Genomic DNA, 24,754 nt, shown 5'->3' with positions numbered 1-24,754 from the left:
TCACCAGCGGTGCTTTTGTGAGCATGGAGGAGCGTTTGTGCTCACTTTAGCTCTCAGGTATTCAAAGGGAAGGGGAAAATACATTGGTAGGATCGTCTGAAGTTCTGACAGTTTTGCTGGTTACGAAATGACCGAGGTGTTGGCACTTGGGGATTACAGTCTGTCTCAGCAATGGTAGTGCACCCACATGTGCAATACTGATAAGTGGAAGAAACAGTGTTTCAGAACACTGGTAGTAGAATATCGAAAGAGGAAGATTTTTCAGTTTGGAAGCTTTGTATTTTTCAGCAAAAGAGGAACTTGCACGGGGGAGCAGTGTAAGGTTATTTTGGGAATAAGCTTGATGTTGTTCACTTCCCTGTCCACATGAGTGAGCGTGCATGCGTGTGTGTGTGTGTGTGTGTGTGTGCGTGTGTGTTTTAAAGCTGAAAGGAGTGTGCCAAAGCTACAGGGTTTCATTTACTGCTTCTAGAGTGGAACGTGTGGAGGAGCTGGAAGTGCTCCAACAAAAATACAATTATTCCGTCCTGTTGATCAGGAGGGAGTACGAGCCCCAGTAGGACAGTAGGGAGCAAGTGGGGGAGGAGGAGGGCAATTTCCTGAAAGTGCCTATGTACAAAAGAGCATTTATGCAGAAGAGGAAGGCAGGGCAGTGGTGGGGTTATGCACTGGGTTTCTTAGAACAGAATTGACGTTTTATGGTTACAAATAGTCTTTAGGGAGACTCAAACGTACAGAGATCCAGTATGACTTAGAAAAATAATCTTAGAAGCCCAACAGATAACCAAGCAGTAAGGCAACCTAAGCATTTTGTTTGGTGAAAACAAGAAATTTTCAGACTGTTTCAGATGGTTTCCCCTTTACACTCTAAACAACTTCCCAGACTTGAAAAGTAATACTAACAGGGACTTCTGTCTGCTTACATGCATATAAGAATAGTTTGTTGATTTGCAGAAGTCAGTTTGGACTGGGTCAAACTTAATGCTAATAATGGTGATAGAACCTGCTCAGTAATGAAGCATGATAGCCTATGCTCAGATAAGAATTACAACAATAATTCTGTTTCCTTTCTCTTCTTTCTTCAGTTGAATTAACAGGTGAACTAAAAGGCAGCATTTTTTCCAGGAAGATTCTGTAGGACAGATTTAATAAAAAACGTAACTGGAAAAAGTATTTCTCTGGAGGAACTGTTTGAAAAACAGAGTATATGGCAATGTGGGCATTCTCCTTCAGTTTTAAACCAGGAGAGAGATCAACATGCATGCCATAGCATACAAGAACCTCTGGTTTTCTGTGGGAAGCTCCAGACAATTTTACCAAGTTGACTGCATTTGAAATGTAAATTTTCTTGTTTAAATAAACCTTACCTTCTTAGATGATTAAGTTCTTAAAATCCTCTGAAAATATTTTGCCTTTCTGTTCATTTTTTTTGAAACAATTTGGGGTGCCAGGGTCTTCATGTGGGAAAAAAGAATATGAAGCAGGTGGCTGAGACAGGAAAGACTGGGTAGCTTTTTGGTTAGTTATTTTTAGCTGAGAAAAGATTTGGGATTTGTTGTCTTGTGATTTTTATTGGTTAGAAAGGAAAATAAAGGCTGTTGCTATTGTGGGCAGATTAGATACAGACGTCAATGAGGGCTTTATTCAATTGGTCTGTAAATGTATCCTGGTAATATGCTCTCATCTGTAAGGGAATAATGCAAAAGATGCATGAGAAAAGGAGGGAGAGGTTATATGCAAATAAAGACTGGGATTAGCAGGTAAACACTATTTTTCCTAGTCTGATTGAATAAAGTGTGAAAGATCACTAATCAAAACACTGGAAAATACAGTCAAATGCCTGTTGGTTTGTAGTGGTATGGTGTATGTTTTGTAGGGACTCAAGGTTGTTCAGCTAGTTAGTTCTGTTTCATCAGGAAATGCTTTTTTTTGCATAAAGAGCACTGATGTTTCAGAAAGTCAGACTGAGTTTGGAGCTTAGACTCTTGACACTAAGGATATGTAATATTTTAAGTGGTTTACCAAAGAGGAGGTGGTTGATTTTTCCATTCGGTGTAAGACTGAATATACTCTAAAAGAGAAGTTCTGATTTAGCCATAAATTCCATGGTCTAGCCAGGGAATTAATAGCTGAAAGGTCTGTGACTGATTATGGAAGAGGTAGAGAGTACACTTGGACAATTAAAAGAAATTATTTTACCAGTTTCTGTACATTTCAAGGCTAGAGCTAGCGAAGAAAGCTTAGTGGTTAATTTGCTACATGCTACAAAGTGAAAGGAGGAGAAAGCTGGGAGAAAAATATTAATTTAATGGTGTTTTTTAGCAATATTTTGATTTTGCTTAAAGCAGAGATGCTTAGGTGGCCAGGGAAGCATCAGGGGCGATGGCCTGGTGAAGGGTTGTGCAAGGCTCTCTTGCACAATTCATTTTCAGCTTCCAGGTGTAACTCTTGGACCATGTGTTGGAAGATCAGCCTTAATGAAAAGGCAGGCTAAGGATGAACATCAAATATGTAATATGTTCTGACAGTTAGCTAATGCTGAAGTGAGCAATACTTCATATCCAGCTACTATATCCATGTCAATTGCAGTGTTTGAAGAATGTTGGGGTGCCTGTGAAAGTAAATTTAATGGGTTAACAATGTTTGTTTTTAAAAATCTGCATTAAAAAGATAGAAGACCATACATTTTACTACTGTAAAAATGAACTTTACCCGTTGTGTTAACATGAAACACAAAATCAAGGTCCATTTTAAATGGTAGACTCCTGAAGATTTTCTTTTTTATAATTAATTGAATAAAGGTGGAGTCTTTGACCTCAAGTCAGATCTTGTTCCCAGCAGAATCTTGGAGTAAAAAGGCATTGCTAGAAGACAGTCATTAATTCACTGTATTTTGTACTAATTGCTGGATATGGGCTATGCAGCAGTGTATGGGGGCTTTTCAGCTTCTGTGTTTGATCTCTGCATGATCCACATTAGAATCATAACATGAAACAATTCTCTTTCTTCTGTCATGCTGCTTAGTAACATTAGAACAATCTTTGTATTCATCTGTATACCACAATGCTGTGGTAAATCTGTGTCTGTGCGTGTCTGTGTTGGTGTGTATCAATCTGTAGTGCATTTACAGATTCCAACAACTGTCATGATATAAATAACCCTGGCATGTTTTCTTGCAGTTACTTTTGCACTGGATGGAACACAGACCATGCTAAAGAAGAATAATATAGCATTTAACTGGCATGATTTCAATTTGGTGTTACACAGTGGCATGTCATGGCATGCCATATGCCAAGGAAGGCTGTTATTTGATTTAATTCCTTTCTGAAATCTGAAGGAAATATTCTTAATGCTGTCATATTAGAAATATGTATCACATATATATATACCATTTTAAATAGATGCCAACACTGATTAAGATCATTCTATTATTATCAGATTCTTTATATATTATTTCTTCAATAGAAGAAAATAGGAATTTATGTAATGCTTCAGAAAGCTTCAACTCCATTTTACAGGTCTGATGTTGTGTATTTTGAAGATGAGATAAATCTAATGTCTCAAATGAGCAGTAAAATAATAACAGATACATGAATAAGTGTAATACATAGAATATAAAATGATGGATATTATATTACAAACTTGAAAGCAGTGAGAGCCTGCACTTCATCTTCATGATACTTAGTTTTAAGTACCACTTTTCATGAGAGATCTCTGCATTCCTACCAGCGCTCAGATCTTTTTTAGACATAATTAGCATTTTTTAATCCAAATGAGATTACTGAGGGATGAACTCACCTGTTTTCTTCGTTTTAGGAACACAAAACACAGGGGTTATAAAATCACAAGGCACTCGCTGTTTTGAGAAGTCAGTACTCCGTGCTGCAAGTAGTTGTGGATTTGCTTTGACAGTTCGCAGTCACCTCTTGTTATGTAAAAGTTTTCCAGGTTAGAATCATGTTCATTTAGATTACAAATTGTTAGCTCTTGTGTTCCTACAGGCCACTTACTCCCTCCAGAACAGCAATTGGGGGCTGTAATGTATGATTCTCCATCCCACTATCTCGAAAACTAGGATTTGTTAGATCCTTTTATGCTTTTATGGTGGTGAATGGAGTATTGCAAGTAGAGCATAATCCATACATAAAGGCAGCATGTACCTGGTGATGACAGTCCCATTTCATGTAAACTTAGGAAGTTACAGACTGTTTACATGCATAATTAGAATAAATTTCATGAAAAACATAAGATTAAACAGAAATGGGATGTCTCAGTGTCCACTTTTGGACTTAAGGGGGTTGTGTGAATTGTGATAGCTTTCACAGCTGCCAAAGATAGAGATTGTCCCCTTCTCTTTAGTGGAGCTCATTTTTTCCATACAAAGCCAGAGGGGAGCAGCATAAGCAGTTCCTGCTTACCCCCACATATTAGACCCACCTTCTACTCTCACCCTGAAGACTACTAAATCTGAGCTTCCTGTGTTTCACCTGCTCTTCATCTGCCTTCTCTTGTCAAAACAGCAATATCACTAATACACTTAAGACCAGCGGAAAATGTGCCTTTTGTTCAAAGTAGTCTGAGAAGTTCAGTTCAGCAGGAGGAAGAATCATCTGTCCCCAGCAGATGTGTCAGAGATCTAGATTAGTGACTTTGAGGATTTTTTTATTCTATAGATAACCTGTCTGCTGCTGATAAAGATAGTGAAAAGATTACTGGGGTCTTAAGTATTATGTGCACAGCTCTGTAAATCTGAGCACAGTTTTGTAAATCAGAGCAATGCTTAACCATTTGGTGTTTCATGTAATCCTTTCTATATCTTAATAGAATCCATGATTAATATGACAAGCTAAATACAAATTGTATCACTTTAGTACATGAAAGAAGGAAAAAAAGAAGTAAGCTTATGAGATACAGTAAATACTAGGAAACCAAACAATGTAATACTGTATCACATATTCATAGGGAAAGCATTGTTAGAGGCACAGATAATAGGCATGGAAGGAAAAGGAAGAGGCTAACACCTTACTGAAAAAGGAGCAATGGGAAATTTGGAGGAAATAAGACTATGGAACACATGCAATTCAGAACTGCTGGATTTTATAAAATGTTGTTTGGAAGATTGTACATCTAATGGAGCAAGATAGAGGAAGCAGATAAAGGACTTCGAAGGCAGGAGCAAAGTTGGTTTGCAGTACAGCTGCCACAGCTCTATCTAGACACAAGCACTTGAATCTCTTGGTAAGAACACTGACTCGACGACATAACTCTAGAAGCACCTCTGCCTCTCTTGCCTTCAAAATTAGAAGACTGATTGGTTTTACTTTTCTGGACAAATCATGGTAACTTTCAAGTTTAGTTCTCTGATAGTATTAGGTGCCTGCTCTCTTTGCTTCTTCTGCAGACTCAGTATCTAATGGGATGAACTGTGTGTTTTGTTGTGTTTTATTTTGGTTTGGTTTGGGTTTTTTGTTTTGTTTTTTGGGCTTTTTTGTTGTTGTTGTTGTTGTATACTATGTTTAGAAGTCCATTTGGAGTCATGGTCTTCTACAGAACACTTTCATACCCCATATATTTAGCCAGTCTTGTGCAATTGGAGTAGATGAGGAAACTAGGTGGTAATTTAAGCAGATAAGCACTAGCTGTAGCTGGTAGGTTACTTCAGAGAATCACTGAAACTGTTTCACAGGTTAATAATTTAGCTGTGATTGTTGGGTTCAATGCTAGATTGCTTTCAAAAAATTCCATTAATATAATTATACTTATGCAACCAGATCTTTTAATCTATAGTAAACTGCAAGACTCACATGTTTAATTTCAAGTGAGATACAGTCCCTCGAGCTGTCTCGTTGATACAGAGAAACATAGATAACTGCAACTGCAGGGAAATTCTGGAGGTTGTTGGAAGCAGCCTTCCTTTCACGGCAGAACTAGCTTTCAAGTTGGAATGAAATTCAGTGTTAGATGAGGTTGCTTAGGCTTTTTCTAGTCAAGTCAGTAATGTCTTCAAGAGTGGTGGTCCCACCACTTTTCTAGCAACATGTGCAATATTTTGTTGCCCTTGACGTGAAGGTGGTCATTCTGACTAAGCATTTGCCTTGCTGCTGCTTTTGTCTGTTGTCCCTTGCATTTTTGCAATGTATGCCCCAAAAGAGCCTGGCTTTGCTTATGTTGTTAAGTATTTAGTAAAAAGTTAGATCTCTCCATTAGGTTCACTTTCAGTCTTCAGGTTCAGCAAACCTGGCTCTCTTAAGAGCCTGTCCTGTGTATTGTGTGCTTTCTAACCATCTTGGTGGATGTCTGCTTGACTTGCTTCAGTTTGTCAACTCCTTTTTTTTAAAAGCTATTGTGGAGCCCAAAACTGGACACAGCACTTCATACATGGGAAGACATCACTGTCTTCAAATTCTACCAGTCTTTTTCATCTTACAGAATTGATTGTTTTACAGGAGAATTAGTTTCCTCATTGTCCTTCTGTATATCTGTTGATGACAGGATTTGCTATGTTACAGAACTTCTTAGACCATTGACTGGGTTTCTTTGTTTGTCTGTTTGTTGGTTTTTTTACGAATTTGCAAACTGTGCTGTCATAAATGAGGCAGAGGTTAGAGATCAGGGGCAAAAGTCAGTGAATCTCTGGAGAATCAAAAGAAGTATCTGGGTAAGGAATGGACCTTACACCTACATTCAGAAAGGCTGTATTCTTTATCAGTACTATTTCCAAGTGTAGAAACAGGCTAAAAGAGGGGCTTCTGTATCTTCTGTAATACATAACCTCAGGGATAATGTAAGGAAAACGTAGCCCTTAGATACTAATTATAATTTTAGTTCAAAAGCACTCATCATTCCTTTCATCAATAGCAATTTACCATTTGGTCAAATCTTGTTAAATGTAGCAGTTTCATAAGGGTTCTTAAATACTGCAGGAAGTTGCTTCCTCTCCCCTCTCTCTCCTCAGGCATTTAGAGTCTCTATAAACACAATTGGTATATAAAGCAAATGAAAACTATATCAAAGGTGTTATTTCAACCTTCTGCACTGCCTTATTTGTTACGATTAGATTATTTGCTAAAAGTAGAGCATTTCGTACATAGCTACCAATTTTTATGCTACTTGATTAAACAACTTCTGTTTTTCCTCTTCTGTATAGCAAACTCAATAGAAGAAGTAGTAGGCTAAAATTAGTTTAACCTATTTCCTAATTACTTTAAAGCCAAAATTACTTTATTTATACTTAAAGACTAATTTTTCTGTTTACTTACTGGGTGGGTGCTTCATAGGTCCATCAGTATCCAGTAGTAGTAGTCTTAGGAGCAACTTTTAATGTTTAAACTGACAGTTCTTGCATTAATAAATAGCACCAATCCGAATATGTCTTATACATATTGACATTAGCATTCTTTTGTGCTGTGGGAAATCCAGAAGTTACAGATTTTCATGTTTTCTCTGTCTGCATCAGTAGATTTTGAGTTACTTGTGTTCCGTAATAGCAAGTTTACATTTTTCCTTTTGTGCAAAGATGTCTATAATGACAGCTGGGCAGGATACACTGTGGGCTTAGCAATGCAAATGCAAGTGACAGCAACTTTTAACCATGATGTCAAGAAAAAGTACAAGCTTTAAATCTGCTGTCAATTGGTCACAGTATTACTTTCAGAAAAGAGGGGAAAAACCAGGAAACCAGTCCTTGGAGAGTTTCATTCTGCTTTCATCCTTTTAGAATGTTTTATCTTAAGCTTTGTGTTTCTTCATAAGATCCCCTGCCTGTGCTGGATTGTGGTTTGATTCAGTTTCATCGGTTGTTTTCCTGTCACAGTTCTGTTTTATTTTACTTCATTTCTAGTACTGGCCTTGCTAGCAAACAGAAGTAGAGAACCCACACCTCTGCGGGGCATGGCAGATTCAGTCTGGGGAACCTGGGATCCAAAATCGTCACCAGACATTGGTTTCACTGTAAGCAACATACAGGATTGAATGAACACTAAATAAACTAATTTACTTTTCTCTACCCCTTGTTAAATTGGATATCAATATTTTTAACTATGCAGATTAGTAATGAAAGATCAAAGAATCTGTTTAGCATAGCAGAAGGGGAAACCTACATTTCAGTTTGGCATACGATATAGAAATATTGGTGTCTGCAGAGAATTCTGTTCCTCCTAGCAGTTTACACTAAACAGAATAAATTGCAGTAAAATGGGAGTTAGCATTTCATGTATTTGAGAGCATTTATCCTTGAAAGACTTGTAATTTGAATCCAGGGATGTATTCTGAGATGTATTTTACATATCTGTGAAGGTCGGTACTTGCAGGTTTCTCTAAGGCTTTTGTAGCTGTGATTTCAGTGGACCTCCAAGAATATGCTACCCTTAAGTCTGGATCCCAAAATGTTTACATTTCTCTTCATACAGGAATTAATAAAGCATTGAATCAATGCACGAATGGACAAACTTCCACTTAATCTACCTTGACTTTGGTAAAATTGCAGAAATTCTACTGTGTTAAGAATCTAAGGCCTCATGAGCTTTTTTTTATAAATTTTTTTATAAATTTTTTTTATAAAAAGAAGAAGATTTTGGTTTAATTAGCAAAAGCAAGTAAATTACGTTGGCAAATATTGTGGCTGCCAAAGAGGCTTGTAAAGAGACAATGAATGGATATTTCTGCTCACTTAAAACATTTGTGTTAAAAGTATTCACTGAGAAATAGTGGCTTTGACTTTGCTTCAGAGACTAACAAAGAACTTGAAACTATAATTCACAAAACTGGAGCTGTGAACAGAAAGAGTGGATACTCCAGGAAGGAGTAAGAATAAAGTTTGTCTCTGGTGTCTTCATCTGGATGGCTTTCTTAAGTTCACAACCTTGTCCTCAATGCTGAAGATCCGAGATTTAGAAGTCTGTGCTGCAGGACATCACTATCCTGTATACATTTTAAGTAACATGTCTTTGCCACAAGACATGTTTGTCTTGTATTATAATCAATTGAAAGAGATGCAGATTTTGGTGGATATAGATGTTGATCAGTTTGCTGTGGTCTTGTTTCATCACGCCATGCAGTATGGGAGGAGAGGGTAGGAGTAGCACAGTGAAGCAAAGAGAAACTGGAATTTAGATTGATGGTATTTATTTTCAACACTTGAACTCTTTCCTTCTGCGGGTTCAAATTCGCATTTCCTATTTCTTACTTTTGGGTAATAATCCTAAAAACCTCAAGCTATTACAACCTTTCCTAATGGTGGATATCCCTTCATAGCTCGTCAGTGCTGTTCATCACCTATTCAAAAACTCTATTTGAGTCCAGCACAGCATAAAGAAATTGGACATTTCAACTTGGACATTTCCATTCCATTGTAGTCAACAGCTGTTAAAAGCAGTGCACTTTGTCTCCTGTGCCTTGCCCTGAGGAGTGAATTACAAAATAGATGCAGGTTTTATAGAATCACAGACCAGCTGAGGCTGAAAGGGATCTCAGCTGTCTAGTTTAAGTCAGTAAATATATTTGCATCACTTAAAAATAAATTGGATTGCTAGTGCTCTGCTAGGTGTCAAAGTTCTGTATCCAAGTAATAATGCTTCCTGACATAAAAGACAACATTAGTGTCACACTCATTATGTTTAACCAGAAGATTTAATTTTATAGAACAAGTTACTAACAGTACTGAACACCTTACTTTTTGCTTATGCTTTATATGCTGCTAGGATTTAATTATATTAATGAAAGCAAAAGCAAATCCAAATTCTTAAGATACATGGGAAGGTGGACCTGTTTTCTGACAGTCTCAGTTTATGCTTGATAGTTTGGGTGTTGCTAAGTGGAATATTTTCAAGGTGGTTTGTTTTTCTTTCTTTTTTTTTTTTTTTTTTTTTCCCAGCAGGTTTTATGTATAGAGTATTTTGCATACTTTTTCAGCTGTTTAGAGCATTGGTTTTGAATTGGAGATTCTAGGAATAAGGCAAATGAAGTGGAAAGAAACAGGAGTGAGAGCAAAGCCTCCAAAAGACAGACTGTGCCTTTGGGTCTTGGGGAGCCTGTTCTAAACTGGCTTCAAGAGAGCAAGGGCAGAAAGGAGGGAAAATACTCTCAACTATTGATTCATGCATGGAAATTTGGATGAAAGTCTTGGTAGTTGTACTATAGATACAGAAGGAACAGGCTGTGGCTGCTAATTACTGGGGAAAAAAACTTAAAGCTGATGGGTTGATTTATTTTTCTTCTTTTGGAAGAGGAAATTATGAAAAATGTCATTTAGTAGTGACAATTGAAAAGACCACTGTGGGTACCAGGTGTAGCCCTCTGTACTCAGAGGTAATATGATTGGCACAGAAGAGTAGACAAAGCATGTAGTCTATGTGCAGGCAGAAAACTGCATGTTTCATAACAGGAATCTTACCCTCCATGCTAGAAAACAGGGAACAGGTAGTGAAAAATTAAAAACTGCAAGAGATGAAAGGTGTCAGTAGTGTTCCAGGCCTAAGGAAGAACCACTTATCTGACAAATAAAATTCTTAGGTGAACATTTTCTTGTATTTGTGTTTTAGTGTTGATATTGAAAACATGCTAACCAGAAAACTAAGAATTCAGTGCCCTGGTAATTGCTACTGGGTTGGGTCTTTTTCCTTTATTTGGTCTGTAGCTGTGACAATCTTCATTGTGTCAGAAGTTTCTCTAGAAAAGAGAAGACAGAAATAAAGTTCTGGGGGGTGGTAGAGTAATGATGTCATTGCATTTCTCAGCGCAACCAGTAGAAGATACAAGAGTAATATATTTAAACAATGTGCAAACTATGAGTAACATATATAAACAATTTGCAAACTATCAATCTAGCCTTCCTTCATCATTACAGCGAGACTCCTGTCCTGTCTGCAAGAAACAGGCAGGGTGGCATACAGATCAGCATCGAGAAGAACAGAAAACCAGAACTAGAAATACAGGAAAAACGTTATTAACTACTTTCAAAATCATTGTAATATCACTCACAAGCCTTTCAGTCATTTAAATGCTCTGATGCCCCTGCTGTGGCTTTCTTCACATGCTATTCAAAATATGTGCCCTTTGCATTTTGACAGCCAGGTTGCTACCTTGTCCTTGTAATTGAGTTCCCTGTTCCTCTCACGCCAGATTGCCATTTTGTCTAGACCTTCCAGTTCATTGTATTTTTGCCACATGTATCTTAAACTTCCTGTTAACTCCTGTTAACCACCACCCCACTACCTCCAAGTAAAATGTAAGTCTCTCCAATGGATTCAAGCTTCCCCAGGGCTACTGCTCATGCTTTCTCTCTCTCTCTCTCTCCCCCCTCTTTTTTCTTCTCCATTCAAGCCAGAAGCTGTTCTGTTATACTCTAGTTTCTTGTGCCTACAGCCAGTCTTTTTTTCATAAGACGTTTCTTTTGCCAAGGTGGTTGTAACATAAACTAGATACTTCTTTTTAAACTTTCAAGTTTTGGTAAAACATGCCATTCTATCACCCAGATTATTTTATTGGAAGTGCCACTTAGTTTAGGGAGCTTGGCACTGCTGCCTTGCTGCAGTTTGGCTCTAGTTTTCTAAGTGTGGACAGAAAAACACAGTACCGATATTTGCAATTGCTTGGTTGGAAGGAGTGACATAAGATAAACCTAATTTCCTATGAAGATTTGTGTGGCATTAGTGTGGAGTACTCATGGACACCTGGTAGATATAAAGGAACTTGATGTAGCCCTGAAATGGCCAACAGCTGAAATACACACGATGCCTGTTTAACACTGCAGCACCTGTTTTTACATTCCAGCAAGGCTAACAAATGGCAGCAAAGGAATAACCAAATTAAGTTCATGACCCTAATCTATGGACAGCCACAGTGTGACTGCCATTTTCTCTGTTTAATCTCCAACATATTTCAAAATATACTTTTATAACAGAAGATGTCAGAAGTTAATCTGATTATATTTTATTATTAAAGCTGCAGTGTTAATTGAAATACATGCAGAGGATCAAGGAAAAAGGGTTTTTAAGAATGCTTTTTAAATTAGCTAGAGTCTAGATCAGCTAGAGTCTATATAGCCATGTGATGCACAGGGTGGCTGTGGGAAGCACAGGCATGTAAAACCAGAATAACCTGTTGGCACAGACTGCTCTCTTGGGGCTTCAAAAATCTGCACATATATTCTTGTTGGAAATAGCATCTTGCCATGCTATCCAGCCTTAAACAGTGTTTTTGGTAATTCTTCTCACCTCAAGAAAAGATTTTGGTTTCTGTTTTTTTCATGGTTTGTTTTTGCAGTTAGAAAGTGTGACATCTTTTTGCTATTGGTCAAATTTTGGACATTTGGAAATTAAGGCTAGAACAAAATAGTGAAGTCAGGAAGAATGTAACAGTATCTTTCATGTTTATTACAGCAAGGTTTTGACAAACCTCTTGTCAATGACTTCTTCAGCATTTTATTGAGAAAAATCAGGTGTTCCCAACAGTGTTTGCTAGCTTTTCTTTAATCTTTCCTGTATTCCTGCATGTTTTCAGTATAAGTATGCAGATTTGACATAGTGTGTATTTCAAAAAATTCTCGATTAGCCAGATTTTTTTTCCCAAAATTGCTTGATTAACTATTGCTTCAGAGAAAGCAGCCTCAGGACTGACTCCCAAATCAATAAACCTCCTCATGCAATATTTGCCATGCATTAGGCTTGCCTTCAGATTAGGTATTTTTTCTTTTGAAAGTCTTCCAGTGTGATTGTTAGAATTAGTAAACATAGCATGACTAATTAACGTTCTCATGGGATGCTCAATTCATAAAGAGTGAGAATTCATAAGTGAGAATTTAGTACATTTTACTGTATGTATGAAGAAAACTGTAGGGAAAAGTTACCTTTATGAACAAATCTTTTGTATGTGTTGAAAATTTTAGTTTAAACTGCTATCTAGTTAAAATTGATATTCGTATATAAATTTTCCTTTTTAAAAACAAGATGCCAAACAAAACATTTTTTCTCCAATTAAGGCCCTTGTGTATCTGCATCAAAAGAAGTAGTGACTTAAGTGGAAAAACTACATACTGTATAGGGTTTTTTTTTTGGTTTTTTTTTTTTTTTTTCCTTCTGCACTTAGCCGTTTGCCCTCTGGGTTTTCCACTGCCTGATGATGCTTGCCCAAGCTGTCTGCTATGTTGTAGTCCCTTTCTTAAAAAACTCTGCGGCTGCCCTGGCCTCCTCTCACTCCTGCCAGCAGCCAGCTTAGAAGTTGCAGTCCCAGTGTCTGAGGTTGAAGAGTGAAAGCTGTCAGAGAGCTGCCTGGTCTTGCATGTCTGGAACAAATTTTCTTCAGCTTTTGAAAAGCCAAGAAGTGACCAAATGCTTCCAAACACAGAAACCAGCTAATATGCTGAAGTGGTCATCTGAGGACTGCTTCATTTTTTGAGTGATTTCTACTTTGCAGGGACTTTATCTGTACTTTTAAAATTTTTCAATTTATCTCACCTTTCACCCAGGAAACTTTGAAGCACTTAGATACGAATCAGAACACTGACTCTTCTGTTAAAAAAAAAAAAAAAAAAAAAAAAAAGAAACCGAAAAACATCCTTTGAAACTGTGACTCACTCTCTCAGAAGGTTCTTAAGAAGAAGCTGTAAATCATGCAGCCAGCTAGAAAAATCAGCTTACCTTACTCATATCTGAAGAATTCATAGTCTGTGTCCTACCACTCATTGTTTAATCTTATCACATAGTAAGTACAATTGTGAAAATTGTTACAGCCTTAGTAACAATGACTCTATTTCTGCCTTTTCTGTGCTTCAAGACTTGCTCATTCCCTGATGTTCTCTTGCAGTTTATCACTGTTGGAGCTTTATCTTACTGAAGTCATGTGTTTATACATGAGGTCATATATTTACACCTTCAGTTTAAGTAGGTTTTTAATGTGTCTGGCCTGTATCATTCCTGAAAACAGGGATAGTCCTTTAAAGACCCAGGAATCAGAAGGCACAAGTCAAAATTCAGTCATGTTTTTATCCCTCGATATCTAGGTGATCTTCTGATTTTGGAGATGAATGGTCAGATATGCTGGGAGAGCCTTGTGCTGTCAGTCCCTCTTAATTTCAAGTCTTGTCCCCCCAGGAAAATGATGGTCTCTCACTCCAGGAGCCTGAACTGAACCCAAAATTCACATGGTGTGTGTGGACTTTCAGCTCACCCACAGTCTGTAGAGAAGCAAACACCCTCATGCACACAGGATGCCTGGCAGGAAATTGGTTTCTCAAGGCTATGCTTTATTGTTAAATGCTTTTTTAAAGGCCTTTTAAATGCTGCCTGAAGCCCTCAGTACTGTCACTCTCCTAATCACAAGTAAGTGTTCCTTGTGCCTTGCCCAAATACTCCTCTCATTTTCAGAGCTTGCACTCACCAGGTACCAGTGCAGGATGTGTTGTGTCAGAGGCTGACGTGAGATCCGGGTTTCCCACGGCAGCCTTATTAATTGCTTCACAGTCACATTTTCTCTTCTGCTGGAGCAGTGTGCTAGAAATGCAGCTCATGTCAGAAAGCTCAGCTTTGACTTGCCCATGGAATTTAGCATGGTTCACTGGAAGTTTTTCCTGATTATTTTTTTCTAATCCTTCTTTATTACAGCAAGCTTACAAATACTCAGTGACTCAGGTATTCATTGCCAGTGTACACCAGATGGAATACACTCGACTGCAACTGCAATTGATGTTGAATATACCATCAACTTACCTTGTGGAAAAAACTTTTTGCCTTGATTTAGGGCAGTGAAATAATCTGACTCCACTTTTTTTTAATTATTTTTTTTTTTTAATTATTATTCTTATTATATGTAGAACTGAGTAATAGGTTATTTGGTAATAGGTATTTTGCTACAGTATGGAGGGAGATGTACTAACTTCCATGTCAGGGAAAAATCACCATCAGAGCCTTAAATGGTATGTTGCTTGTACTTTTATGCCAGTCTCCTGAGAGTTTATTAACCCACAGTTCTAAATTTTCACTGAAAGTTTGTATTTCCACCACAGTTTTTAGGAAAGCAAGTGTAACATGAAGAATTTTTAGAAAAACATATCTGGAATGCTGCTACGTGCCCAATATTTACTGACTTTAATACAAAATGCCTGTGTAAACACATATACAGGTTGGGAAAATGAATCATAGAATGGCTTAGGTTGGAAGGGCCCTTAGACATCATCTACATCAGCCTCCCTGCCATAGGCACCTCACATCTAGGCAAGGTTCATAATTAATAAGCTCCACCTTTCACAGGAGACAGTCTCCACCATCTTGTTTGCTCCTCTAAATCATAAATTAGCAGTTTGAAGATGTTCCTGTTATCCCTAAGATCCTGTGAATTTTGAAGTAATGAAGGCAGAATTACTTTTGAGAGTCTTTCCACTTGGACTGCTCTCCTCTGCCAAGCAGCAGCTCTATTGAACACAGTCGTGTTTGTTTTTATAGGCTGTACAGAAAATGACATCCCATTGATTTCAAAGGGATATGATTTGATGATACGTTTTAAATAGTGGAGTGTAAAACTGCAATTAAAATAAGTAGGAGCTATGAAGAGCAATCATGAGGAAAAACTGTCTGTGTGGTGCTTAAAAGTGCTTTGGATAACTTGCCCAAATTCTGGGTCTGCTGCAGGCCACCAGGGAAATGGCATTATTTCAGTTTTTAAAGTGCAAGGAAGGGACCTGTAAGTGCAGGAGGCCCGGTCATACTTTTTTGTACCCTGGCTGCTACTGCCATTGCTCTTTAAAGGTGACTGCATATTTCAAGCCTAAGAAAACAACAGTGCTTTAAGTAGTTGTCTCACTGTTGATTTACAGCCTTGTTTTTGAGTGCCTGCACCTGAAATTGTAGTCAGAGGTATGAAAGGAGTTGGTTATCTGTCCTGATTGATGCTGGGAACTCAGGGCTGCTGATGCAGGCAGTCAGCAGCTACCCAGCACCAGCACCCTGTGTATCAGGCGTCTCCCATACGCCATGGGAGGTGTGCTCACAAGGCACAGTGAGTAAAGTGGGAGACTTTAACAAAGAGGTTAATGTTTTAACCTCTTCTTGACACCTCCCTGCCATTTCAAGTCACAGGACCTTTTTTCTCCCTCCCTTTCTGCTGCTGGTTCCAGTTGTCAGTTATCTGTAACCACTGTTGCTGTTGCACTGCTTGCTCAGCAGTGCAATTTCCTTTCAGCTCTCTTTTCAAGGAAGTGAAACCACTGCAAAGTATTTTTGCCTTCTGAGCTGCCAAAGCAAAATGAAGATCTGGAGGCAGGAGAGGAGAAAGGTAGCTGAGAAAAGCTGCAGTTATGGCGAGGGGGAAAAACCCGGGTTCAGTGTGTGATAGCTTCTGACAGCATTCCAAAGCGCATGATAAAGTGTGTGCTGGGTTCAGTGGAATAAATAAACCTCAGGCCAGTCTGCACCTCGGGTGTTTTGCCTCTTTTTTCAGCTGTCAGCATTAGCAATTGCTGTTCCATTTGATGAACAAGTAAGTAATAATTTTAATGTCTTTTAAGGAAGCACGAGGGAGCATAGAGGTATGAAGGACCTCTATGATCTTACTGCTTAGACTCAGTCTTATTTAAGCAATTGACTGTGAAGTGCATTTTAACTCTGCCATCAGTATTGAGGTAAAATTCTGATAATAAAATACTGTTTGCAAGCTCCCTTTTGGATTCACTGAAATACTGTAGTATATTGTTTAACCATCAAATGAGAACCCATGTAATCAAACAGGGAGAACATAGCTGACTTCTGGTGTGCTGCAGAGTAGATATAAATTAGTTTGTGCTGAGAAGTTCCAGAACTCGGACAGTTTGTAAAGAAATGCCATTAAGAGTTTAACACTTCTTGTAAATTAGCCATGGTAATTACATGTTGAGCTCCACTTTGTCAAATGTTAAATTACACAGTGGAAAGGTGGTTTTTTGGTTGCAAAACTGTAAAATTTTCAGAAAACTTCCTTGTTTTCAGTCTCATCAAACTGATGCTTCCTTTTTTGGAACCTACAGCATCTTGGAAAAGAACATTTTAAAATAAGTACATTTCAAAATGGGGGGGGGGGGGGGGGGGGAGAAGGTTCTCCGCAGATTTATGGAAGATATTTCCACACTGTGACTGCAATTAGTGCTAACATAAATCTATCTTTGTGGAGTGTCAGAAAGAAGTTATAGGAAGTAAATTGGAAGATTTTAACAAAGAAAAGGTGTGAAAGAACAATCAGTATTTCTGCTGTGGAAGAAAAGAGCTATTATTCTTCTGTAGATCTTTGTAAAACATTGGCTGTCAACTTCTACTATTTTACCAGCCTTTGAAAAACTTTGATTAGTTTCATTTGCACAGTAGCCATTGCCTCTTTGTATTTAAAAACATAAAAAATGAATCAAATATTTTCATTTCACATTGACTACTTAGCAACTTTAATATTTTCGTCTTTGTGGTTAGAAACATTTCTGTCTTGTGATCTTGACTGCTCTGCTCACGATAGTTAACAATGTGTTCTTTGGTTTTCAATGCCCTTGTGTAGTAAAGATTTTTAAAAATACACACAAACACTTCATGCTTCAAAACAAAATCCAGTGAAAGTGTTACAAAACAAACCAAGATGACAAAAAAGGAGCTTCTTACTAATTTTCTCAAAGGTACTGTTGAAAAAAAAACAAATTTCTGTCTCAGATGTCCTGAAGGACAAGTTCCTTCTGTTAGCTGGAACCCCAGAACCCCAGACACACTGTGTGTCTGAACTCACCAAGCTGCCTGGTACAAGCACCTGGAAGCCTTTCCCAGATTCAGGGACTTACTGTTTGGCATCTGTAAAGCTTTCCTTCAGGCTGTCTGAGACTCCAGGAAAGCTGCAGTGTAAAGGCCTCTCAGACCATTCAACCTGGAAATGGGAATTTGCATGTACTTTATCGGAGAGCGTGCTGCAAAGGAAATGTGCTGTAAATTGTTGTCACTGGAAACAGAACATGAGCTGTAACATTTAACAAAGCAAGTTTACTGTTAATTTTTGTCTATTTCTCCATTAAGTGTAGAAATGTTACTCTATACTTGCCTTCCATCTGAAAATTAGCTTCTTAAGACTGCCTCCAGAGAACCTCTGTATTGTTTGCTGACAAAAGATTTTTGTGTTTGGGTTATTTATATATTCATATACCCCTGTGTATAGATATAGTTTATATATATATATATATATATATATATATATATATATATATATAAAATAGTTGGGTGGTTTCTGAATTCACTGATCATGTAATATGCTAAGGAGGAAAGAGTTTTACAATAGTCAGTTCACTGAATTACTATCTCTGAGTAGCAGTGATAATTGTCATGACATTGAGATAGTCATGTGGATTCAGATTCCATTGTGAATTTGAGAATTAGATCAGACTTACAACTCATCTGATCAAATAGGGTAGGGGCATTGTTTCGGTTAGAAATCCCATCATATATATATACTTTAAAACCATTTTTTACCAAGTTCTGCCTCATTTCATGTTTTCTTACAGGTAAAACAACCTGCCAGAATGCATGCCCAAAGACAACAGAGTTTTAGGGGTTTAAAACATGTGGTTTGGTGCAACTACATACCTGTGTTTGCATTATTTTTGTGGCAGTTAGTAGGACTAACATGAATGACTGACTGCATACTTTATACTTTTTTCCTTTTTTTCTTTTTTTTTTCTTTCTTTTTTATCTCCACAGTGGCCACAGATGTATTCAACTCGAAAAGCCTGGCCATTCAGGCACAGAAGAAGATCCTTGGAAAAATGGTGTCCAAATCTATTGCAACCACTTTGATCGATGATACAAGCAGTGATGTTTTAGATGAGCTCTACAGAGTGACCAAGGAATATACACAAAATAAAAAGGAAGCAGAGAAAATCATCAAAAACCTCATTAAAATAGTCCTCAAATTGGCAATTCTCTACAGGAACAACCAGTTCAATCAGGATGAAATAGCACTGATGGAGAAATTCAAGAAGAAAGTTCATCAGCTGGCTAAGACCGTGGTCAGTTTCCATCAGGTGGATTATACCTTCGACAGGAATTTTTTGTCCAAATTGTTAAATGATTGTAGAGAGCTTCTTCATGAAATCATTCAGCGTCACCTAACTGCAAAGTCACATGGACGTGTCAACAATGTCTTTGATCACTTCTCTGATTGTGAATTTTTGGCTGCCTTGTACAATCCCTTTGGACCTTTTAAACTCCATTTGCAGAAACTTTGTGATGGTGTCAACAAAATGCTAGATGAGGGGAACATATAAGTAGTTGTATTAAAGTTGATTATGCATTATTTGTAGATGGAACACTGATGATTTATGAAGGAATAAGGGAGCATGCATAAAGGTTTTTTTACAGTATGTCAGATTTATCCATAATATCTCCATTAAACTAATTCCTTTTGAGGAGCTATCTGTTGCTATTCATAGTCCATCTGGAAGAAAGACTGCACATGACTTTTTTTACTGTGCTTTGCCTATGGAAACAGGGGGATAAAGACAATAAACAGAACAGTCCCAGTAGAGTAGGAGTCTTGCAAAGATAGATACACAGCCCAGTATGCTGTCAGATAATCCACATCTTTCATAGTTTTACAGAATTATTTCTAACCTATCAGAGTCCACAGACTATGATGGTGATGGCAGAATTTCTTTCACTTGTAAAATACATACATTTGATTCACTTATAGTACTTCATGCTCTCTGCACAGATCACAGCTTCCTTGTTTTGCCCTTATGAAGCATTCAGTTTTAAATATCAGTGATTCTGTCATGTAGAGTCTTAACAAGCTTGTTCGTCTCCAGCTCAGTGGTGGAAACTTTCTGTCTGCAAGGCTTTCTGTCTTTATAGATCCTGATAGACCCGCACAAATGCTTGCTTCCTTTGATTACATGGGGATTATTTGAGGAATAAGCTACAGTAACATAGCCTTACTGGGGAAGAATATTCCCTAGAAACCTCCTGCGGTACATAATTTAACTACGCCTACAATAAGGTAGAACATAGTGACATATGTGTGCAATTCCTTAGGATACTTAGAATACTGCTAATAGGTCGCAATTGTGTTTAAAATTGTGTGAGTCAGTATATCTTATACACTAGGCTGACATGTATGATGATGTGAATTCAGAAAGCTTGATGATTTGGTAATAAATTCCAAGCCAGTTTGCTTTGTGTACAATGAAACTAGAAATAGAAATTAGTTTTATCATTGTGTTATATACTATTTAACTAGTGGAAAAATGGAATCTTGAATAAATTCTTTTTTTCTTCTTTTCTCCCTTCCTGCTCTTCTGCTCTTCACCCTTCTTTTTCTCCTTCATCTTCTCTCTGCCTTATAATCGGGGGATAAAAAAATGTGACTTTCTAGACACTGTAATGTACTTAAAAGTAAGAAGTTAATACATTTCAAATACCTAAAGACTTTTTTGTTAGGATGCATATAAAGAATTTGCTGCTTATTTAATTGCTGTTGTTTTTGCTGTTTGCTGTGTCCTTTTGTTTTAATGAGTAAACCAAAGAATATTTGCACTCCTAACTTTACATGCCTCTTTTTTTCTCCTGTCTTGCATTTTAAATTAGAAGGCCAGACTTGGCCTGTGCAGGCAATGAAAGCATCACAGCCTCTGACATATGTTTTCAGCATTACTTGTGATTTTTAAAGAGAGACAATTCACTCTAATCCATATTTGTTAAGTCACTCAGCTCTGAGTATGCCCAGAAAGATGCCAGAGAAATCTGTGTTCAAAATGTGAGCTCACTTTTTACAAGCTGCTACTGTCCAGCAGCAACAGGGAACTGATGCAAGGATAGTACACCAGAATTTGACAAGAAGTTGATTATTAGCTTTACATCTGAAGGTGCATCACTTAAGGTTCCTTCCTATGTTTTAGTTAAACAGAAAATATATTGTAGTTTTGTCCATCAGTAGTCATGTGTTGGAATGCAATACTATGAGGAAAATCCCAGAAATTTTAAAGAGTATAGTTTCTGATATATTTGCTCCACCTATTTATTTTCTCTTCCCACCTAGAAAGTAATTTGATTTCTCTCCCAGGTCTTTTGTCTAAGGTGTGAATAAATAGGAACACAACTTAGAGAAACTGAAACAGTTGTCTTAACAAATCCTGTTTTTCAATCATGTACTGATTTTCTAAAATAAGTTTATAATGAATCATAAAACTTACTGAAAGGAGGAGGACAGGGCAGTATGTTCTTTAAACTAGTCATAGTATATTAATGTGCTTTGTTTTTCTTTAGCCATGACCCAGAATATTTTTGACTGCTTGAATTGGTATTTTCTCTGGAACAGAAATTTCTTACATGGTCTTTGAACAGTGTTAACAAACACCTACATACATGGGTATGAACCATATTATAGCCAAACTATATACATATTCTGTAAAAAATAACTTCTTCCTCTTTTGCATCTTCTAGCCATTTAGTTTTTAGAAAACGTGAAAATTGCCCATGGAGATCTGCTTATAACCATAAAATCTTGACAACTGGAAGAAGTTATATTTAGCTCACAATCTAGTTACATTCTTCTGAGATGCTGTAATGATAGTTCTTGTCTGGCATTCATTTTCGGTTATAAAGAAGCGACTTCTGTGCTGATAGAAAAAAACCCCACAATTGTACTGGATTTCCAAAGTTCTATCTTTATAAATAACACAATACAGCACTCAAGCTGTATATATTTGCAGTTAATTTATTTTTCCTCCAGCATACATAAATATTGGTTTTAATTATCAAAGTTCAGAACTAAACTGATAGCATTGTTCCTTGTAATATATTAGTCATAAAGCACCAACCCTTTAGCGAAAATTTTACATAGTCAAGAATTAAAAAAAGTTATAGTACTACTTTTTTAACTATGGGTAGAATAATGTCATTATTCTAGAGGCATTGCAAATGCGTTAAGTCAGACCTCAGATGCTTATTGCAAGACATTTCAAACAACTGTGAGTTCAGCCATACAAAGAAAACAAGATATAGGGAGGTTATCACAGCCATTCTGTGTGTGCCACCTTTAAACGGATTCCCTAGAACTTTGGGCCCTTAGGATGTGTTTGTGTGCATGCACAGACAAACAAAAAGTCTCAACTGGATAGGTCAAAAGCCTTATTCTTGTTCTTAAGCTCTCCTGAGATTTATTTCTATTTATAAGGTACAGAGCTTATCAGGAGTCTGGAAATTTTCAGCAACTGATGTGGGGTTACTGGGTTTTTCTCTTTAGGAAAATACCAAACCATGCCTCTTCTATAAAAAAGATTCCGCCCTACACATAGTGCGAAGTCCTGTTAAAAAGAAAGGAGTGACCAATTGCTTTCTCACATCTCTCCCTCCAAGACTGCATTGTCCCAACAAAGTAGCAAACTAAATCTGGTGGCAGTTGCCTGCTGTTGCTTTCCAGCCCCTTCTTGTAGCAATAGCAGCTATAAGGTGACTCTACAGTGGACCAGAACAATTTTCTTTTCATAGTCTAGCAGAGAGGAGTCCACAGGACTGGTAAGTCCATCATTGTCAAAGATGACAATGTTATGAGGAGAATGGGTAGACTGCATATTGTATGGGTTTAGATGATCACCTCTATGATGAGTGTTCAACATCTGGTGACTTTCTACCACAGTTTTATTTTGGCCTTATTATATGCTTTTCCTGTCCCTTCAACCACAGAACTACTTTTCAGAGAGGTCTACTCCTTCCCTACTGTTTCTGCCCTAAGATTAGATTACACTGTGTGTGCATCTAGGGAGAACAGTAGATAGCATATGTTACCTATTGCACTTAACAAAATAAAACCAAAATAAATAGAGATGAATACCAATTCTCCAGGATTTTTGCAAAGTAGCTTGAAATCTGAAAGAATAATCTATATCTTGACCAAATTGTTTGTACTGTTTTGGATATAATCTGTACCCTCATCAGCACAGTAAACATTTAGCTGTAGTTTTAGTACATGTTCTTCCATCCCTCTAGAAGAAAAGAAAAGAAAACAGAAATCATGCTTTTGAATGTATTACAGATGGTATGCTTCAACATGAAACAGATTCCCACTTGCATAGCCTTTTTCAGAGAAAACTTCTTGTAACAACTGTTTTTCATTGTGATTTGGGCAGGTCAGCCAACATTCATGGTTAAGTGGCAAACATCTGTGCCCTGGATAAAACAACTGTCAAATGAGGTTATAGTTGTCCAGAAAGGTTCTCTAATGTCTTGGTTTTATATTTTGCAAGGAAATGAAACTTCATTTGTGAGAATAAATTGTTCTGTGTATCTTAAAAAACAATAATTCATCTTTAAAATGAATCACACTGTTCAGAAAGTTTAGAGTAGGTAAAATAGTTGTTATTTCCAACTTGTGAAAAAAAATGAAAAAAACCAGCAAACCTTCACATTTGTTCTTAGAGGGAAACAAGATCTAAAATGTGCTGAAATTTGCACACTGCAGCTGAAATGACACTGCGTGTTTGGCATTTTTACCTGACTAATATTCTAGGTTATCATCTGATTTATTTTCCCTCCATGAAAATAAAGGAGTAGTGGTATCTCTTTAAAGGCTGTGTCTGACAGCTCTCTCTGTTACAGTAGTGCTTGATTTATATCACAAATCAAGATTTCTTAATGTTTAAACCTTAAATTGCTGAAGTGACCTCTCTCAGTTTTAATATTTAGAGTTCTGGTTTCCAATTTTAAAGCTGATATTTATAGGCAGGAGATTTCTGAATCAATACCCATTACATCTTGTGAGCTTAGGAAATACAGGAGCTGACTTGGATCTTCTAACAAGCTGTAAATTTATGCTTGCTATCACAACACCATTTCCTGGAGAAGCATTCCTCATAGCATTTCTTGTAACTAGGGAGAAAATCGAAAGGAGGCAGATTATAGCTTTGGGATGCCCCATAATTACAGTGTGTCAAGCAAAGTAATAGAGTATAATGATTGAGAATAATGGAATTAAGAAGGTAAATTACTTGCCCAGCTTTCCCAAGCAACTGAAACCTGTTTGCTATTTGTTGTTGTCCCCAGTGGGAAAGACTTGGTGTGGTAGGTGGAGGATAAGGGCGGAGCTTCCTACAGTTACTGTGATTTAAATATAAATTATTTTTGCCACCAAATGTAAGACCTTCCACTGTCTACTCTAAAAATTTAAACACTGAATTTCAAAATCATACATCCCATTGGCTTCCTGAAAAAATAATTCCTAGCTCAGTTTGTATTAGATACTTGAGTTTTAAATGTGCTTTTACTATGCACATAACTACAAGCTGAAACAAAACAAGTTGGCCGTGTGCATCATTTCTTTCTCACTGGGTAATCTGATTTTTTCTACAGTGAGTAGGTGTTTTGTGTTCTATAAAAAAACTTCTTGGTGGGTATAACTCTGGAGGTTTGATAAATGTAGGCTGTTACAAAAGAAAATTGATGGCTTTTCACCCACTTATTCTCCTGTTCCTGCTGACACGTTTTCAGTGTATCAGCCTCACTAGTCTTTAAACATGGCAACCTAAACCTCTTAATTTGCAACATATTTGTTGGGACATATTTGTGGGACAATTTGAATTATGTTTTTTCAGAATTAATTTGTCATTGATTGTTCTGGCCAAGCCACAATTAATAATTGATGAAAAAATACTGTTACATTTCAGTTATGTACATTTTGATACTGAGGGTGTGGTGGTATAACTGGAATAAATCAGCCCAAGCAGGGTCCATTTAACACCAACCCTTTTTTTCTAGTATGGAAATGGCAATGCACC

At 37.2% G+C, this 24,754-nt stretch overlaps 1 protein-coding gene across 6 annotated transcripts in view; it reads left to right on the top strand.

The window, feature by feature from the left end:
- TNFAIP8 (TNF alpha induced protein 8) overlaps nucleotides 1–20,526 on the top strand; it is a 59,113-nt gene extending 38,587 nt beyond the window's left edge. For 4 of the 6 annotated variants that reach the window (XM_071731025.1, XM_071731029.1, XM_071731027.1 and 1 more), the window contains exon 2: nucleotides 18,687–20,526. In XM_071731025.1, the coding sequence (XP_071587126.1) occupies nucleotides 18,687–19,252 (566 nt within the window). In that variant the 3' untranslated portion in view covers nucleotides 19,253–20,526. Of the gene's footprint in view, nucleotides 1–7,856; nucleotides 7,951–15,985; nucleotides 16,468–18,686 lie in introns of those variants that run through there. The other 2 variants (XM_071731028.1, XM_071731026.1) reach the window with 2 other exon arrangements.
- The last annotated feature ends 4,228 nt before the right edge of the window (nucleotides 20,527–24,754 follow it).

Source organism: Heliangelus exortis, chromosome Z (assembly GCF_036169615.1).
Source record: "Heliangelus exortis chromosome Z, bHelExo1.hap1, whole genome shotgun sequence".
NCBI classification, from domain to species: domain Eukaryota; kingdom Metazoa; phylum Chordata; class Aves; order Apodiformes; family Trochilidae; genus Heliangelus; species Heliangelus exortis.
The sequence above is the reverse complement of the archived record's forward strand: the minus strand, read 5'-3'. Positions and strand labels throughout refer to the sequence as shown.